Raw genomic sequence first — 21013 nt, forward strand, 5'->3', positions numbered from 1 at the left:
ATAAAAAAAACAAAAATAATTTACAAGTTAAATATAACCAAGACCAAAGAAACCTCCAAATACTCAAATTAGCAGCACGAATTACATGCCATGGCTGCTGTCCTGTGAGAACTGAATTGCTGAGCAGTCTGTAGTTCTCACTACTGGGCTGGACTCTTTGAGCTGGTCAGGCGGTTCTGAGATCACTCAACTCTCGCACCCCTTTGCACTCTTCTGGTGGCTTTCAGACTTGAGTGTGCATCTGAAACATCTGAAGGACTTGTAAAGACACAGACGGCAGGGCCTCACCCCCAGAGTGTCTGATTCAGCAGGTCTGAGGTAAGGCCCACGAATGTGCATTTCTAACAAGTTCTCAGGTCATGCTGCTGCCCCTGGTCTAGGAACCATTGCACTACTCATCAGCAGGACACTTTCTTTGCCACAGATATAAGCCCAGAAACATCATGGATGAATGAAGTCCACCTCGCCTCCTTTCTCAGCGTGTGAACAGCAAAAGTGGTATATTTTGGCAAAAGCTGTGTGTTGGTAAACAAATGCAAAAAAGCAGGCTCTGAAATCGAGGGTGTGCAATGGAAGGTGTATGTGGTTGTTTCGTGGTCATCTGATATCCCTGGGTAGGCTTTGTGTACAAAGCTTTGTTCAGTATATTACCAAACAGGAGATAGAAATTATAGCTGATGAACTCCTGAGATTATGTCAATGTACCTCAGTTTGAGAAACACTGTATGGGTTGGGTATTATAAAACACCTACCTGCAGAAAATATGCTATTGGTTAAGTACCAGCCTCTTCAGCCTCAAGTATGAATGTTAGAGCCAAGATTAAGGCACAGGGAGATGAGCAGGGACAGGATACACTGAGCTCGTCCCGCAACTAGTGGGCAGACGTTCTACGCAAACTTTGACTTAGTATTGGGAAGCCCCTCCTCGTGCATAGAGTTGCCCCAAATGGAATGATGAGAGGCTACATTTGGGAGACCGGAAGCAGCTTGTGTCAGAGGCTGTTTGGTGGTCTCCAGCAACTTTGTGGGATGTTCCAAGGGGTTTCCATAAAATCTTTGTGTCCAAGACCCCTTTGAGTGCAAAAATTCTACAACTTGGGGTCCCTTTTAGACTCTTCTTCTGTCAATCTCCTAGAATCCCCAAAGCAAGGACCTCCAAACACCTCCAAAATGCAGCATTGCATCGTAGGTTCTCAAACATGTAACCAGCCCTAATATTCCTTGCCTCCGCCCCCAGACTGGCTCTTCCCCCCAGCTTCCTCAGTTCTGTGACTCTTACCACCGTTCCTCCAGCTTTCCAAGTTTGAAACTTGCCACATCCTCTTCAGAGTTCTCTATCGTTAATTTGCCTTTCTCTTTCCATTGCACGCATCACACCCACTCAAACTGTAATAGCAACGTGCTGGATTTACTGCCACAGTCTCCTGTCCCTAATTCTGTGCCCCTTAAATCCGCTTAATACCAGATGACTACTCCCCAAGTTATTTGGCCATAGAACTTTAATTCACCCAACATCGATACTTATCCTGGGGAATGTGTTCCACTGCACACACACACACACACACACACACACACACACACAGGGAAACAATGCTCTAAATGGTTTGCGTAGGCTGTGTTCATTCTTATCTCCATTTCTTGGCCTATGCAGTTTGTCTTGTGCCTCCTCACATTCAGGCAGCCAAAGCCATGTAAGTTCACACACATGCACTACCCCGTAAGAGGTTTCCCATTTTCAGGTCCTTATTGTAGTTCTCTTTCTCCCTTAGTTGAACTCCTCTGTGGTCAAAAGCACACAGGTCAGTATTTTCTTATTCCCTCTGTACTCATTGCTGCTTGAAAGGATTATGCTTATCTCTTTGTTTACTTGTTGATTATGTCCCCTCCCCCCCAATCCAAGATGGTGGGTCCTTGTTTGGTTCATCCCTACCCCCTGCCCGGGACAGAGAGTCAGCCATCAAGTATTTGTGGAATGAATGTTTATGTATCTGTCTCCCTAACTAGACTGTGAGTTATGGAGCAGGAACTGGGTCTTAGCGTCTGTCTGCAATTTGAGAATAATTTCTAGCTGGAGCCTGTGGGCTCCATACCTGCCATCGTCTGGAGTGTTGTAATTCAGAGGCGCCTCAGTGGCATTGGGCCCCAAGGGTCTTAATTTCAATCAGTCTCATTGGATTTGTTTTGACTGGAAATCCTATTGCCTGTTTTTAAAACGTATTCCCCAGGGCGCTTTTGAACACTTGAGGCCTCTTGGCAGGCAGGCATTTCATCTCCATCAGGAAATCTCATCAAAATGATATTAGGCTTATACATCAGGAAGGTAAAAATTCTCCAAGAAGATGTTGCTGTTCTCTAGACTGGCTTTGAACATAAGCAGTTAAACCCAGTCAGAGGGTATTTCAACCACATCAGAGATACTGGGCCACGGCTCGGTGGCAGAACCTCACAATAAACAATGATATAAAAAGTAAGAATGGGAAGGAGACACCCCTCCCCTCCAAGGAATTTCTTTACTTACAGGCCAAAACAGAATTCAAGGGAAGAGCAAAATACCAGTTTTTGGTATACGATTTTCATTTGAAAGGGCTGAGCGGTTACAGGGCGTGTGGCTAGGCTGTGACTTGTTCTCCCATGCAGCGACTTGCCCTGTATTTTTGGGTCTGGCCTCCTCCAGGCTCCACCTTATAAATCACACTCAGAAAACCACATAATGTTGAGACTCTGCGTTTATTGAAGGTTCCTAACATTTCCCAGGTATTTTTCACATAATATGGTCTGGACTTCCATCCAGAAGGAAGGGGAATGGTTTCCTCACCTCAGGGGGGCAGCTTTTGGAGCTCTCTAGACACCTCTTACTTCCATACCCATTGTCCATGTCTCCACGTCGCCACAGGTGTGCCTTTCGTTTTTGCTGCTTCAGGGTGGTGCTGAGGGTTCTAGAAGGATGACTATGAAGAGGCCTCTCGAGGTCAACATATCAGTGACAGGACTGAAACTGGGCCACGCCTGTGCCCTCTTTGTCATCCTCTCCCCGAGGGCCTTCTGGTCTCATGCTTTGGTGTCTCTCTTTTCAGAGGTGTGAACATGTACGCCATGTTGACTGGGACCCTGCCTTTCACAGTGGAGCCCTTTAGCCTGAGGGCTTTGTACCAGAAGATGGTGGACAAGGAAATGAACCCCCTGCCCACCCAGCTCTCCACAGGTAATGCACTTGCTGTTTTGGATTCAGGGCTTTAGGACTGGGGCAATTATCCTGTTTGGGTCCATCTGAAGCTACAGCAAGGGTATTAGGGCTTATCCATGATTGTAGGTCTCTTCCCAGTATTAAAACTAGTCTCAAGAGTGGTTGGGTTTCCTTTCTCTAAATAGCCACTCCTGTCATCTCACTTCAATCCTTTGCTTTTCCATTATAATTCTGAACCCCTAACTTCCTCCTTCTGCCTTCTGCTTTAAACACACCTATGAGAAGGATCTTATAGTCGCCCCTGGAAAAATAATTACGGGCTTCATTGCTTGAAAACTCACCATATTATAATGTGGACTTTGAAAAGAGCGTTTATAATCCCATTTCTATTGTGTCTTCCCTAGTCTATTCACTGTAAAGAAATATTAGTTGAATTCAAGTTTGGTCTGTAATTTGTTTCACTATTTGAGTTTTTGAGCCCGTTCAAAAGTTTTTAAATATGCATATATTCAGTTACTTGATTAGACTGAATCATCAGGTGTGTTTGGAAACTATTCTCAAATTTTAGCTGGTTCACATTTCAGTAAACAGTTTATATTAAGGTTTGGTTTCAGATCCAATAAATTAGTACAATTTGTTCTTTTATTTGGAGTACAGTTAACTTCAAGTTCCTGGCCTTAGGCTGGTCTTGCCAACCATTTAATTGGCTCCTTAGAATAAACTCAGCTTCACTGAGATAAGGCATGTGACACACAACCTCCTTCCCTTAAAAAAATAATTATTTAATTTCAACCTGTGGTACATGGTTAAAATATAGCATTTTTATTTTACTACTGTTAATGTATCTTTCTTGAGGTTATAAAGCATCTATGAAAGTGGCCCTGAATCTATGCTTGCCAAATGGAATCCAAGCTGAAACGTATTCTTGTATGTAATTATCTAATTTGGTCCATACTTTCACCTTTGCTAGGGAGGGTAGACTCTCTCGAGGCTGAAAGCAAAGAAGGCATTATGTAGTTATGGAGTTAGGGAAGTACTTATGTACTTAGGGAAGATGAGTTACAGTTCTGTTGTTATAAAAGAAATATTTCTGCCCTGAGAGCAGTAACTCTTGGAATTAGAAAATGTGCAAAATGTTGAACGAATTGCTATTTTTAGGCTGCATAGCTTTCAGGTATGTTGAAAGTACTGCAGAGCAGTACGAAGAGTGCTCATTCATTCATTCCATAATTCATAGTCAGTTATTCCAGGAATATGTATTTTGTACTGACTATATGCTAGGAATGTTCTAGGTACTAGGAGGACAAAAGACAAAACAGATTTAGTCTTCACTCACATCGAACTTACATATCAAGGGGTGAGGCAGAAGGACAAGTAAATGTGTGATGTTTGTGTAAGTGTAATAAAATAAATCAGGATGAGGGGCTAGAGAGTAAAGATAGGTTTTTTGTTTGTTTGTTTTTTAGCAAATGAGAGTTTAAAATTTTTTTATTGTGGTGTGACTATACCTGTAAATTCACAGTTGTAAGAAATCATAGCGATCTGCCTATCCTTCACTCAGTTTTCCCCAATAGGTAATAGATGGCATAACTGTAGTGTAATGTTACCATCGGGAAATTGACAGTGACAAAATCCATTGCCCTTATTCACATTTACATGTTCGTGTGTGTGTGTGTGTGTGTGTGTGTGTGTTGATGTATATGTGGTTCTATGCAATGTTATTACAGGTGTAGATTCAGATGACAGCTATCACATTCAAGATACAGAACAAGTAGTTCCATGACAAGGCTCCCTCTTGCTACCCTTCTGTAGCCATAGATACCTCCTTGCCTCCTACCCTCCCTAACCCGTGTTCTCCATCTCTATAATTTTGTCACTTCAAAAATGCTATATATGTGGCTTTTTTCACTCAGCATAATTCCCTCGAGATCTGTCCAAGATGTTGCATGTATCAATCCTTTGTTTCTTTTCATTGCCAAGTAGAATTCCATGGTACAGACGTATCACAGTTTGTTTAACCATTCATGCATTGAAGGACATTGGGTTGTTTGTAGCTTTGGTCTATTATGAATAAAGCTGCTATCAGGTTTGGCTCCTTAAATAAACTCAGCTTCAGGTTTTTGTGTGAACATGTTTTCCTTTCTCTGGGACAAATGCCTAAGAGTGAAATTGTGGGTCATATAGTAAGCACACATATAGTTTTCTAAGGAACTGCCATTCTCTTATTCAGAGTGGCTGTTCCATTTTGCATTCCCACTAGCAATGGGTGAGTGACCCAGTTCCTCTGCAACTTTGCCAGCATTTGATGTTATCACTTTTTTTTTTTAAATTTTAGTCATTCTGATGGGGATCTAATAATATCGTGTATAATAGAACCACTAAGATTTAATGTTTACCAATAAATGCAATCTTTCATAGCAGTCTCTTTTCAGGGTTGTGTAGTCATAATTATTGCCATCTCTCAGAATGATGCTGGAGTTCCTCTTATGGTTCAGGACCCATAACAAAGGACAATAGAAGGATGTTTGTACTCCCATGCCTGCAAAAGGTAGATGTTTGAATCTCAGTGAGACCCTGAGGAGCTGGAGAACTGCTTCTCATTGTACTGGTCAGTATAGGCCAGGGTATGCTGCAGTAACAAATAGCCCCCCAAATCTCAGTGGCTTAAGACAACAATGATTTATTTCTCATTCATGCCACATATGTATCAAGATTTGGATCAAGGGTTGAAGGGTTCTGCCCATCCTAGTCCATCAGGGTCCCACACCATGGAACAGTCACCATTTCAAACATATATGATCCTTGCAGAAGGAAGAGAAATCTAGAAGATCTCTCATCAGCAGTTAAATCTTCTACTAGCATTCCACTCATAGCTCCTGACTTTCTAAAACATGTCACATGGCTTCACCCAACTAAAGGGATTGGGGAAGTGCAACCCTACCGTGTGTCTAGAAGGCAGGAAGCCAGAAATATCTATTGAACAGCATTAGTGGGAGCAGTCTGTGGGAGGAGGAATGGTCAGTTCAGCCTGTGATCATCACTGGGGTGGGTCAGGCAACAAAGTCAGGGTGGGTGCATTAACAGCACAAGGAAATCAATCTCATTACTTCAGAACCAACCTGGTTTTACCCCCACATCTATACCCAAACTGAGTAGGCCAGGCTCTTAAGTGTTTTCTGGATGTGAAAATTGAGTTTCCCCTAAAGAAGTAAAAGTTACACCCCTGAGAATATAGTCAATAATATTCTAATAACTACATACAGTGTCAGATGGCTAATAGACTTATTGGGTGATCACTTTGTGAGGTACATAGATGTGTAATCACTATGTTGTTTTGTACACCTGAAACTAGTAAAAAAAATGTTGCACCTCTGAAGAAGTTAAAAAAAAAGTCCAAAGGAAATTCCAAAGAACATATGTTAGAAATGTTCCGAGCGATTTCAGCATCACCAGAGTTGGTGACCCACCTCGAATAGCTCCTTTTCTGAGCAGACAGTTTTGACTTTGGCCTTAAGCTCTGTGTGTGCTTGTTAAAGATCTTCACATTCCTACAGGATTTTGTTGTCTTGGCTTGCCAAGCATGAATTGCATTTTTATATCTGATTTTACATTAAGGAATCTAGACTCACTCCCCCCCCCTTTTTTTTTTACTATTGGAATATGTAAATATCTCTCTCAACTAGGGCTTTAACTCTTTGTGCCAGGCATCAAGCATAGTGTTTGCACATAATAGATGTCTGGCAAATGGAGGTTGCTGACTTTGGGTTAACATGTGTGGCCTGGGGAGGCAGCCCCCAGGTTCTTCAACTACTCAGGCTGGGAACTGGCCCTATGTGGTAGGGTCCGGAGCTGTGCACCAGCTGCTAAGGAAGCTAGGGCATCTCATCTTGTTTACAGAGCAAATGACTTCAGTTTTAGGGATCACCCACTGCCCTTCTGACAGCCTTGTTTCTCCAACTCTGTGCCCTGTGCACCCAACCAAGTTTATCTCTTCTCTCTTCCAACCAGCCTGGTCCACCTTCATTTATGATACCATTTGTTTACATCCCCCAATAAGTTTACCAGTAAATAAGAGTAGCTGCCATTTAGTCAATGGCCACATGTGAGTGCTTTTCATAGATCTCTTGTTGTCATAGCAACTGCAAGGTAAAGACTATTATTCCCCATTTATCAGTGAGGATAAAACTGAGTCTCAGATTAAGTAGCTTCTCTATTTTTGAATGTATGTCTGCTTGACCCCCAAACCTGGATTTTCCTACTATTCTGTATGCGTTTCTCCCTTATTTATTTAGTACAAGATGCCTCTGCCCCCATCTTCCCACCCCAGATTTGGTGGTATTATCTGTTATCCTTACGTGTGGAGTAATACCAAAACTGAAGTGTCCAAATTGAAAATATGCCATTTTATGACGTGTCTCACTAATGCATCTTGCTTATTTGATGATTCTGTCCTTCATATTTGTAATGATTTCTCTACATCTATTGCTTAATAGTGTACTTTTTTTTTTAGATTAAATTGGAAGAATTTCGGCCAAATTTGAGTTGGAAAAAATGCAATGTCATTGCCCTTGTGAGTCCATTGTGCACGGTTTTGAAGCATTGTCCCTCGTGTGTACTATGGACAGGTGCTCTTTGGCTTACGATGGGTTTATGTCCTGATAAAGCCATCGTAAGTTGAAAACATTGTAAGTTGAAAATGCATTTACTACACCTAACCTGCAGAACATCACAGCTTAGCCCTGCCTACTTTACATGTGCTCACAACATTTGCCTTAGCCTACAGTTGGGCAAAATCACCCAACACAAAGACTATTTTATAGTGAAGTGTTGAATGTCTAATGAAATTTATTATGTGTATCACTTTCACACCATCGAAAAGTCCAAAAATCACAAGTCGAAACATCATAAATCAGGGACCATTTGTAGTTTGAAAGCTTAAGCTTTTGGGGCCTTTCCAATTCTCGCTCTAGACACTTGCTGTTTCTGCTGGTTGGCGCTTGTATTTCACAGTCATGAATGCCTTTCACGGCTTACGCATTTTTCAGACAGCTTACCTTTTCATCACCACACCTCAGTGATGGCACTCATAATACATTCCAAACAATCGCTTCACGTCAAGAGGTTTTTGTACGATGAAGTCACCGAAGTGAAGCTGCAGACGAGGTGTTAGCATGTGTGAGGGTTGAGTTAATGCCAATTAAGATTCCTGAGAAGGCTCAACTGTCAAATAGTTGTCAGTGCTGCTTTCACCCAGAAGGTGACAAAGAAGCCTCAAGTGGGGATGGGACTCCACTTGTTTCTGATGGGCTACACTAATGTGATAAGTCTGGTGGCTCTGCGTTCTGTGGCCCTTTTCTAGGCACAGTATCAAGCCAGTCCAGACTTTGGAAAGCTGATGTCTCAGGAAGGGAAGTAGGTTTTGCACCTGAGTGGTGAGCGCCATGTGTGTGATGGGAGCACGGAGAGAGGGAGCACTCCTTGTGGGTCACCCCCACTCTCAGGCCTGAATGGAGAGCCCACGTGCTAGCTCAGAAGACTGGAGTGTGACGGAAGCAAGGCCACGCCTGCCACGGCTCTCCAGGACAGTGGAGAATTGTTGTAATCCTTTTTGCTCATGAGTCACAGGAATTTTCAAGACCCTAACACCAACTTCAGAGAGCTCTAAAGATGTCTTCAAAGTCCTTTTGGGACCTTAGTGCCATGTTTGTGATGTCCAAAGTAATAAAATTTGTCTGTAGAGATTTGGACTAAAATTACTCGGGCTCATGAGCAATTTATGGAGATGCAGAGTGCTTGGTTCTGAAAATAGAACAAAAATGCTCATTCAGTCTGTTTTTAGCTCTTCCGGTTAATCATATTCTGAGAAAGCCTGGCAGTAGCCTGGGTTGTTGTTGAGGTCCTTTGAGGGTACGTGACAGAGATGTCTCAGAAAAGTCAGTATCTCAACAGCCTCCCCATTTCAATTCATTAAGCCCACATCGTTTTTCTTTGACCAATAGATGCCCCTAATTAAGCATCCACCAGACTTTTGCAATGTAGGGGAGTTGAGAGAACAGAGATAGAGAACCCCTCTTTTTGGAGATCTGTTTGCTTTTCAGACCGGTGAAGAATATCTTAGGAAAGTTTTATTTGGAGACTCAGCTATAAAACCTGAGTATTAAATGTATCTCATGACTGCTCTGGTGGCTACACATATCTTTTTACCTACTACATTTTTAAAGGGAAATGACCTTCTGGTGAACTACATCAACTGTATAGGCTCTCCCCAGGAGGAATCACCTGATGGCATGACCTAGCAAAAGTTGTCTCTTTGGGGTTGATCCTGGCATCACAAGTAGCCTCTCTTTAGATGGCTTCATTTCCTCCTGCAGAAAATGGGTTTGACAGAAAACACTCATCATTCTGTAAAGGACAGTTTTAAAAGGACAGCTAAAGCCTGTGAGAAAGTGAGAATTTTTATGATTTTTTTTCCTCAGAAGGTTAGATTATTTTAGAAACCTGAAAAATAGCTTTGGAGAGAAGGATAGAAAAATTTGGGGACCAAACAAATTAAGGTGATTTTCCAGGATCTATTATTTGACATATTGGAAATTGGACATCAGGTACAACACTACATGAAAAATGTTTTTATATTGCAAAGACAATATAACAATGGTCCATAAAATAAGGAGTATAGGATAATAAAATATCATGATCCCACAATGCAAGCAAGACAGACCATCTTCTTTTTGAAGCAGTCGCTGGCTTTCTTCATCCACATGAGAACATGCACATTCGCACGCTGAACAATTTTGGGGCCTGTTACCTTCATGTGAATTATAGATAAATTTTTCCATGTCTTGTAGTTGTTTCCATTGTTATAAATCTTGAAGGATGCAAATATTCTATCTGGAGATGAACCAATTTCCTATCCCGAGTGCTGGGTAGACAGAGCACTCTATAAACATTACAGAGCAGGTGCTCTGTAAACATTTGTTAGCGAAAGGAGACCCCGGGCATCTGACAAAACCATTTTTGCCCTGGATGGAAGGGAAAGGGTCTGTAGGGATTTTGTAGTTTGTCAGTATTTCTCATCTTTCCCTTGCTCACCATGCTCAGCGTAACTGATGTGACTGAAGCAAACTTTGGGGAGGCTAAAAAAGAAGGACAAATTTTACTAGCGTACTTTGCAACCAAGCAGCCCCTTCATTTTTGAGGGACAGCACAAAAGGAGAAGGCCCATCAGGTAGATGTGGGTTTCCAGTGTGGTGTTTGCCAGAACTTTGTACATGAACTACAACTTTAAAACTTGAGTCACTGTTAGAGATTACTTAACACTTGGGCAAAAACTGGCTCTCTGGTGTTCCATCGATCTGACTGACTCAGCTCAGTGGGCATGGGTTCTGGGTAGCCTGGGTTCTGTACGGTCAGTTCAGACTCTGGGGACTAAATGGGCAGCCATGGAGAATGGCTTTAAAAAAAAGACCAGAAAAAAAAACACAAAAAAACAGAACCTCCCCAGCCTCTTGAGACTCTGGGTGTCTGTCGCACAGTGAGGGCCAAATTAGAGGGTCTAATTTAGAATGCCTTGACCCTCTGCTTCCTTTCTGAGTGCTCAAAAACTTACACTGAGATCAAGCATTTTCTCTTCACTTTCTTTCATCGCTTCAAGCCTGTAAATTGAGCATCTCTGGCTCACAAGAGATGGACCACAAGAAAAGATCACAGGTTGTGTTGGGAAGTGCAGGGCATTGGGACCCAGAATGCCTCTTGCTTTACCATGTACCAATTGCATCCCTTGAACAGGCATTGGCTCAGGAGAGGTGGTGTGTCACCTGCCTTGAGTCTCAGCGGTGTCTGCGTTCAGCCTGTAACACTGGTGTGTTCTTTGTCTAATGTCTTCCCAGGAGCCATCAACTTCCTGCGCTCTCTCCTGGAACCTGATCCTGTGAAGAGGCCCAACATTCAGCAGGCACTGGCCAATCGCTGGCTTAATGAGAATTACATGGGCAAAGTGCCATGTAATGTCACCTATCCCAACAGGTAACCAAGTGCAGACAACAGAGGGACCCCTTCCAGGGCCAGATGGGGCCTGTCCTACGTGCCCTGAACAGTTCTGGACTGGAAACTGTACATGACTCAAGGACAAGCTGCGTTTTCTCGTGGCTGCCCTTCTGCACTCCACACCCACACATCCACAGACAAGCCCCCCTCAGTGCACAAGAGGAAGTGTAGACAGGCAATCCCATGCACCCTGCAGGGAACGCCCGGTGGAGGGTGGATGGAGGCTAAAATCCAGGCCACATTCCCTTTGTCAAACCTGCTACCCAGGGGCTGTTTCTTCCGAGAGAGGTGTCTCTCTCTGATTCACACAAAGAGGTACTTTAGACTAACTGTGGCCTGAATGAGTGTGTGTGTGTGTGTGTGTGTGTGTGTGTGTGTGTGAGAGAGAGAGAGAGAGAGAGAGAGAGAGAGAGAGAGAGAGAGAGAGAGAGACCCATGGGTTCTCCTGCCAGCATCAGGCAGAATCAAATGGAGTTGCCTCTCTCCCCCTTTAAACCACCCTCGAGCTCTTCCTCTGCTACTTCTTTGCTGTGATGTTTATTTCAGCCCTGAATCAGTCCCCTGCCTTAAAATGTTGGTTGTAGGAAGAAAAGGCAATCACAGGAGTCATTAGCTCTAGGCCCTGTTTCCCCATGGACTTCCTGTGAGGGCTACCCCTTAGCAGATTCTATGAGGAGGAGTCTTTAAGAAAAGAATCCACAGCATGGAGACACTGAGGGATGTCACATCTCCACGCTGGGGTACTGACTACAGATTTGAAAACGAGCACAAGAAAACATTTCTTTGTACTTTTTTTCTGCTCATTTAACATGTGATTATAACTAACTTGAGTGAGGAAATGCTCAGTTACTTCAGACCAAGTGTGGAGACCACCTGGGTCAGATACTGTCCAGGTTTGGGACCCACATTGACTCCTTCTCCTTCAGAACCAGAGTGGCCAATCTCTGATGATAATAAGAGACCCACTGATGAAGGGGGACAAATGGGGGATTGACAGGGCAGGGAAAGAGGTGTCTTCTTGTGTTCATATTTTCAAAATGCTCAGGAAGGTCTGGAAACTTCCACCAAGGCTTATGAAAGCTGTGATGCTGATTTCTCCAAATGAGATGGGCTTTGTCTTCTGGAGGAAATTCTAGAAGAACTTAAGGGGGCATGGGTAGACATTCCTGGCGTCTGTCTCCACCATCCTGGGTCAAATTTACACTCCCCATGGCCTTAGTTGAAGTGGTTGCATCTAGATTTCTAGCAGTTGACTCGTGGGAGTTAATTTAAACAAAGTCTAGGTTACCAAGGAAATAAACTGGTTTCCAACACCGGCTCGATTTGGGCCAGTATCTGAAACAGACACCAGAAATATTACCCCGATGTGAGACGGAAAGCCAAGCTGAGGAGCCATGCCTTGTTACCAATGCTCCCTCAAAATGAGAGCAGCACACAGGTATACTTTCTATTAGAGGAGGGGACATTGGTGGCAGCCAAATTAGTCATTAGGCTAACATAATCACGGTCTAAGTGAGAATGATCCGTCCACTCAGCATGGCTGCTGTTGAAAGAAGTGGAGCTGGTGTTAGAAACATAGTCTCCCCTCCTTGTTGGGCAAATCTTCATTCAAAAAGAATCATGCTGTGGTATCTCATTTTGTAGTTTTTCCCCAGGCTGTAGACAGGTTTTTGTAGGTTAAAACTTAAATTCAAGCATCCTATACTGGTTTTGCTTGATTTGGAGTTTTTGAACTTGGTCTTGGTCAGAAGCCTAAAGGCTGCAGATTGTAAAAATGGTTAAGATCTTGGATAAGAAATGAAATAGCACTCAGTGTCTTCTGTTTATGTAAGGCCCGTTACTTATATTATAATAGAGGCAAATCAGTGTTCAGTTTTTAAGTAACAAAAATGGAATTCTAAACTGCTGGGGATGGCATATGTTATTTACAGTCTTTATTTTGAAAAACGTTTAAGGCAGGGGTCTACAGAGCACTCTAACCAGGTGTGCTAGCTAGCCTTCTGTTCACAGAGTGCCCTATTTGTATCTTCTTTCTGGTTTTACCAGCCCACCGATGAATGGAATAAGAACATGTGACCTGAGAAAAATATTTTCTTTATGAAGCTATAAAATATACTTTTAGCTCTGGAGAGGGTGGGAAGGCAAGGAGGTCTTCGGTAAGACAGGTCAGAGTTAGACCAAAGTGGTATACAAACGGATTCCATGAGAATTTACTCAGAATTATACCTAGTGTTCTGGAACATTTTACCATTGTTTATATCATCCAAACATGGAGAGATAATACAAATTCAGTAATTGGAGAGCCCCAATGTATACGTTGCTTCTTGAAAAATGTTTAAAATATTACTCTCAGCCAAGGGTCAGTTGACAGTCAACGTTTTGGCAGAGCTCTCCTGTTTTTGAAGAGAAAGGATATGAAAGACAGAGATGGGGTATCTGCTGCTGCTCATGACTCTCCTTTCACCTCCAATGCCCAGCCCCATCCTGGTGGCACCCACATCTGGAGCTCTCTCCCTTCTGGGGCCAGCTCCTGGTAGAGGGTGGGGCTAACTGAGTGTGGCTGTGGTCTGATTGGCCAAGGGCCAGGCATACAGGCAGTGGTCTGATTGGCCAGGAATGGAGTCAAATGACTGCTGATTAGCCATGGGCAGGGCCACTCCAACATAGACATTACTAGGTAGTTTCAAACAAGGAAGCTTTCTGTGTTAAGTGTTTTGGCAATCTTCAAGTAATTGTATTCTTTCTCGACAAACATTTTTTTTACCATGTGTTAGTCTAACCCCTTTCTTACCTGTTATCTAGAATTTGTGATTTTTGTGACCAACAGGAGTGAGGAAGGTAGTTCGTGGTTCCTTGGGTGCTTTTGTTTGGATGGCACTTAGTCAAAGTTAGCGCAGGGAGTGCTGATGTAGATTGCACCGTTTGTGGTGGAAGAGGGTCTGCATACCTAGGTCTGCTCTTTCTGCCCCTAACAACCGGCTATGACTTGGCAAGTTGCTTTCTTTTTCTTGTACCATTATGGGGTTGTACTGTGTGGTTTCTCAGGATATTATGGTTCTGAGATTCCATCGAAAATGTCTTCACACCCTTAGGCGGGGGTCTACAGAGCACTCTAACCAGGTGTGCTAGCTAGCCTTCTGTTCACAGAGTGCCCTATTTGTATCTTCTTAAAGGATTTAGGATGTTCTAGCTAATGAACATTCACCCCTACAACCAACATACTCTCTATACTCTGCGGCCTGCTTTCTTGTTCTCCATAGCCACTTGGAGTGTCTGTTTATTGGAGAGGCCATAAGTGTGGAGGTTTAGCCTATAGACTGAGCCAGGTTGCCTGGGTTGGTTTCCGGGGTTGTTAATTCCTGCCTGTGTGACCTTGGGCAAGTTACTTCTCTGCTGTGGGCTTCAGTTTCTTCATCTGTAAAATGGGTAAATAATAGTACCTATTCATAAGACTGTCATGAAGATTAAATGAATTTATTTTCTCTCTTCCCCACTGGAATATAAACTCCATGAGGCAGGACTTGTTGAATGAATGAATGAATGAATGAATGAACGAACAAATGAACGCCTGGTATTTCTTTGGCACTTGATCCTAAGGAGTTTATCTTTATAATACTCCCATTAAGAAGTTTTAACCTGTCCTCTGAACCTATCCCACTTTACAGCTGAGGCCCAAATTCCCTATTTGTGAACTTGAGCTCACACTGTTCCTTGAGCTCACACTGGGCTAGCTCCTGAATACTCTCCTTTCCCAACCTAACTTACGTCCAACTTAAGTGTGGGCTCCACCCAGGTCCAATAAATGCATTTTAAGGAGAGAATGGCCAAATTGTAAAGAAATCTGGGAACAACTGGAGGAATTTGAATATAGTCTAGATATTAGTGAATATTAAGAGATTACTAAAATTTTGTTGGGTGTATTGCGATCCTGCAGGATCGCATGTCTTTGGCCTTTAATGATGCTCACTGGGGTGTTTAGGGATGAAATGTCATGATTTCTGACTTAAAATACTTTAGCACTAAAGAAAGAAATGCATAGAGCAAGCAAGCATGGCCAAGTGTTAGCAACTGGGACATCCAGGTGGTGGGTACACCTAGGGTAATTATACTACGCCGTCTGCTTTTCTGTATATGTGAACATTTTCATCATAAAGAGTCCAGTGAATGAAGGATGAATGAGTGAATGAATAGACCTGAGTGTCCTGTGCCTCCCTGCTTGGGAGAATCCCCAAGGAGGCCCCGAGCCTCTCCGTGACGGTGGGGAGGTGACGGGTTCTCTGCCCCTGTGCCGCGCAGGATTTCCCTAGAAGACTTGAGCCCGAGTGTGGTGCTGCACATGACCGAGAAACTGGGCTACAAGAACAGCGACGTGATCAACACCGTGCTATCCAACCGCGCCTCTCACATCCTGGCTGTCTACTTCCTCTTAAATAAGAAACTCGAGCGCTATTTGTCGGGGGTGAGTAGGGCCCCAGCGGCGGTTTCTCTCTGTGGGAAAAGGAGCTCTTACACACAAGGTTTCTCCTCCTGGCTGACACCTGATCTCAGCTGTTAATTTCAACTGATGTGAGGCTGAGTTTCCTGAACTTGGGGTAAAATAGTAGCAAAACCTGCTTCTCAGGTAGCTAGCGCTTTTTATCTGAGGTGTTTTTCCACATCGTCCTACAGAGGTGAGCCCTGAGGAAACTTGTGAAAGATTCAAGCCCCTTTGCCCTTCAGTTGCTCTCTGCCTTTTCTGTTCTGTTACCTCTTAGCTCCTTGGGTTTCCTCCTGTAAAGGCATTGGGGACTTGTGTGGTCATACACACAAGTTGGGGAGCAGTGCCTCTCAGGCAGGTATCTCTAAAGCATGGTGTTGGAGAAAGCCTCTATTTACAGTTACTTTTCCAGAAAATAAGAATGAAATTGAGCTTCACTAGCTTGACCGTGGCCCCCTCTCTCAGTCTGGGCATCAGAGAGTCCAGGAGGCTTGGGTCACATAGGAGGTACAGCTGAGAATCCCACTTCCGGGGGTGAACAGTGGTACCCTCATGCCTTGGTCACCTTCATCGTTCTGCCACAAGCGGTTCGTACGTGGCTAGGTAAGGGAATTTACATGCTTTAGCAGCTAGGATGTTGTTTTGACTAAATCATCTCTCTCCAAATGGACAATGGCTTAAAAATAACTCCACAAAGAAAATTGGATCAAAGGCAGAAAGGACTCTCCTACTCAGAATGGTGGGGGCTGACCAGATCTAACAGGAAGTCCGCCACAGAAATTCAGGATTGTCAGGAAGCCCATCTGAAATTTGATTTCGTACCACTGTGAAGGATGACCTTCACCTTGTGTGTATGGCACTTTGAGATCTGATTGTATGGGGTTGTCACTGTTAGGAAGACGTTTAGAATCCAGAACATGAAGATGAACTTCTAGAGTTTTTTTAGTGTTACTTAAAGTCACATGATAATCAGCCCACCATTTCACAAATGTTCACTAAGCGATATGCTTAGACACCTTTTGTGAGGTTTTTATATTAGAGGTAAAGATGAAAATCCACCCACAACTAGGTAAATAATGTTCTCCCTGCTGTGGAAGAAATGACAAAAATAATGCCCAGAAGACAAGATGGTTAGAATATGTCTCTTTGGCGAATAGATTTGGGAGACATCTAGAAAACATTGCTGAATGGATGGTGAAGCTCGGCGGAAGGTTTGTTAAACAGTTGGATGAAAGTACAGATGTTTCTATGCTGATTCAGCTTAGGGTATTTGCTGCATTTTGCTTCAACAAAAGAAAGAACTGAGGCCAGAAATTATCCACAGAATTACTTTTCTGGGGGAACCACCAAAGGAAAGATGTATACGAGAAGAAACATTTTCGACAGTAACAGTCTTTTAAAAATAAGAGCAGTTTTATGGGGAAAAAAATGCTTCATGTAAGTACCCATGGGATAACATTTCTAATGGGGACAAATATGCAGCTTTTGGGCTAGATTTTAGAGACAGTGTCATATAAGAAGACCATACGTCCCTCATTTCTTTCTTATTTTTAATTCCTATTTTATTATATATTTTATAATATACATGATATACTAGTACAGTGCTGCATGCTTATAATTTACAAATAAATATGCATAGTTTGTAGGTGCCTGCATACAACTTTTTCACTCACTTGGGCTCAAGTTCACACCATTTGGGACCCCCACAGTAGAGGACAACAGTTAAGAATTTACATAGTTCTTAAAGTCAAAGGAAGAAAAGAGGATCAACATGCTGATTATCTTTTCAAATGATAAATATTGTTCAAAAATTAGGTTTTAGAAAGTGTTTCCGTGCAACTGTGAAGTTCATGGTTTAACCTATTTAAAAGATGACACTGCTGCTTTCCTATGTAAGCTCGCAGATTCAACCATTTTCCGTTTGACAGAACTAGATTTTTGGACGCCGATCAATGAAATGGAGGGACTTTAGTTTTCTAAATACTTTCTTTCCTGTGTCTACCACCACATCTACAGATATAAACTTGGTTATCACACTCTTCCTAAACTTTCACGCAGCTCATCCCATGTGAGAGAGACATGTGTCTGAAGCTCTTAGGCGGTGTCTTGATTTGTCTGGGGGTCCTGTCATCTGCTGTGTTTCTGCTCCTCCCCTTGCCCAGAATCGGGGTTGCAAGTATTGCCGTGTTGCAAGGCTGACCATGACTGTATCTACTGAGAATGTTCTCTGGAAACTCAGCTCATGGCGTTCTAACTGGAGAAGGTTCTTATTTTATTGTGTCCACTGCACACGTAACCCTTAAATCGTAGGACATACCTGGTCTGACAACCAGTGTCTAGGTGAGTGGCTGCTTTTAACTGGAGTGAATTAATGCCCACAGACAACCACAGCTGGTCTGCTCGGTAATTTCCACAGATGGCTAATTTAATTGTACTGTATGCACCGTCCCAGCTGTTAATCTTATCAACCAGTTACTAACAACGCATATGTAATTTTGAAAATGAAGCTACTGAACTAAAAAGTAAAACATGGGACCTTAATTATTTGCCACGTCTCCCCTTCTCTCTTGATTCTTGTTTCCTTTTTCGAAAGCATGGATTTTCATTCGGAGATCCTGCAGTGACATTCTGTGACAATTTGTTGGTAGATAAATTCATTCATCAGTCATTTAATTTTCACCTGTCTGCAGATGGAGTAGCACCTAAATCGTGCCCCCAGATCGGCATACATGCAGTTGTCTGGCTTCTTCTTTAAGCTACATTATGAATTGCTGTGACTTTTGGAGTGGGGAGAGCAGGCAGGGACTAAGGCTGTTTTTAAATAAGCAAGATCTGTATCCTATTTAGCAGTTCAATAAAATAAGTTATTCTTCCCAGCTCCCATATTTCTTCTTTTACACCTTGGAGTAGTCTTCACTGCACAGATGAAAGAACTGAGGCCAGCAAGGTCCAGTGACCTGCCCAGGGTCACCTGGCCCTTTCCTGGCAGAGACAGGAGCAGAAGTAGGTCTCCTGACGCTGTCCCCATGCTGCATCCTGCCTGCAGGCTGCCTCCCAGGAGGCTTTGTGTTGCAATTCACTGTCTTGCCAACCACTTTCTTAGCCCAGCACCGGTTTAAAAATTAATGACTGTTTAACGGACACTTCTATTTCCTATGAGTTAAGCCATGCTTTTTTCTCTTCTTCTCTGGTAGAAATCTGACAACCAGGACAGCGTCTGCTGCAAGACCCAGCTCTACCAGATAGAAAAGTGCAGGCCCAGCAAAGAGCCCTATGAGGTGAGTAACTCCCCCCACAGGCAGAACCCAGGATCTCGCGGAAGAGTGGATTTCTATTTTGGGAGGAGACTGGAAAGGAAACCAGTAATTGTGGGACATAGAAGTAGCCAAAGACAAATACTTACTTAGTTGAGCCCTTGAGAAATGGTTTACAGTGGAGCCACCGTCGCTCAGTCTCCAAACCGCGGTTCTCAGCTGTGGCCACACATTAGGGTCACTAGGGGCATTTAAACATATGGATGTCCAGGCCACACCTCCTACCAGTTCCATAGAATCTCAGGGGCGAGGTCCAGGGCCGGGGGCGGGGGCATCAGTATTGTTTTAAAGATGCCTAAATGATTCCATGGAGCAGCCAAGGTTGGAATCCAATGCCAGATCTCCAAAAGGTAAAAGCAAGTGCTCAGAAATAAAAGGGAATGTTACCACTTGGCATCAGGAGAGAAAAGTAAGGTGAGGAACGGAAAAACGTTTTGGACAAAAGCTTGATTTTCCAGTCAGCGGTCCCTGGTTACTTGATGCTACCTAGCACATACCTGAGAGAAAATACCAAGATTCTTGGATTTCAGAGTAAAAACTAGTACCATATGGCCAATTGTTTTGGACCCCACATACACGCTTATAAAGAGACTGTGCCTGGGGACTCCAGACCCAGGGCCAGGACCCCCAGGTGACCACCCTCTCCACCCCGGACTCCTCACACATCATTTTTGTCAAGCGGGGCTCCTCTGTGTTCTCAGTGATTTCCCTGGGAACCCACTTCTGATTCCCCGGCCACCCTGCAGCCTCCCTCTGAACCCCCCCAGCCACAGGAGCCTCTCCTGCAACACCCAGGAATTCCTTTTGGGGAGAAATCAAAAAGCAACCCTACATCTGTGCCCTGCAGGAGGTCCATGGGCTTGCCCACTTCCCTGTTCCATTTTCCAACTCAGAGTTTTCATCCTGATTCCACAAGCCTTGCATGTCACCAGGAAAGGAAATTCTCCTGGGGTTTAAGAATTGGCAAGTTTACAGTGAGTTGTAAATGAGCACTGCGCTGAGCTCTTTGGCAGCAAGAGAAAGCAAGAGGGACACGGCCTGAACAATCCAGCGAGGCAGGTGACATGGGTGCCATATGTCAATGTGACAGGAGCACTGGGAAGGGGCCACCCTGAGCGTCGAGGCCAGGGGACAAGGGCGCAGCTGTCCAATCTAGACAGAGACTGGGAGATGGCACAAGTTAAGGAGGCAGAGGAGAGGAGACGCTGGTGACCAAGAATCCAGCAACGATGACGGGGGCTTAGGGAGGGTGCAGGAGGCACTTAGGGAACCATGCCAGGGAGACCATGGGAAGAGTCAACTGTAACACGGTCAGTGGTGTCAGCTGAGCAGCTGGTTGTTCTGGGGACCTTAGAGAGAACAGCTTGGTGGAGGTAGCAAAGGCAGAAAAGAGAGTGCATGGATTTAGGGGGAGTGGGAAGAGGGGAAGTGAAGATAGCATACATCTCTCTTTCGATGACATTGGCAATGAAAAGGAGAGGCCATGTCCTCTGCTGGAAGGAGGAGTGAGGGTGGGGGAGTAAGGGTGGGGTATGGAGTGACAGCAGCCAGGGTGGGGCTTAGCCTCAACCCCAGGCTGGAGGCCTCCGTCCTCTGAGACAGGCTGCAAGGCCCAGCATGATAAGGATGGACATAAGCTTTTGGAAGGTAGGTGCATGGGCTGGGGCTGAGCTGCAAACCCACGTGTGGCTTTTAGGCAGAGAGCAGGAGAGTGGAAGTGGTGGAGGGGGCACACGCCCCTGAGCTCCAGACTCTCTGGCCAGTTGCTTACTACACCTCTTGCATGAGTGAAGGTTTTCTCAAATCTAGCACACCTGAAACCAGCCCTTACCCCATTCTCTGTCTCTGTCAGATGCCACCCCTCCCACAGCACAGGGCAGGAACCAGGTGTCCTTTTAGCTCCTTCCCCTCATCCCAGAGCCGGTCTGTCACCAAGATATGCCAAGATGACTCCCAAAGCTCTCTTGTTCCCATCCCATCCTCCCGGCCTGGGCC

General features: G+C 44.0%; 1 protein-coding gene across 1 annotated transcript in view; it reads left to right on the forward strand.

Moving 5' to 3' along the window:
• HUNK (hormonally up-regulated Neu-associated kinase) overlaps positions 1 to 21013 on the forward strand; it is a 99964-nt gene that overhangs the window by 64497 nt on the left and 14454 nt on the right. Inside the window, exons 5-8 of the mRNA XM_081065251.1 lie at positions 3075 to 3202; positions 11071 to 11206; positions 15524 to 15686; positions 18899 to 18982. Of these exons, the coding sequence (XP_080921377.1) occupies positions 3075 to 3202; positions 11071 to 11206; positions 15524 to 15686; positions 18899 to 18982 (511 nt within the window). The remainder of the gene's footprint in view (positions 1 to 3074; positions 3203 to 11070; positions 11207 to 15523; positions 15687 to 18898; positions 18983 to 21013) is intronic.

Source organism: Rhinolophus hipposideros, assembly GCF_964194185.1.
Source record: "Rhinolophus hipposideros genome assembly, chromosome: 2".
Lineage (NCBI taxonomy): Eukaryota > Metazoa > Chordata > Mammalia > Chiroptera > Rhinolophidae > Rhinolophus > Rhinolophus hipposideros.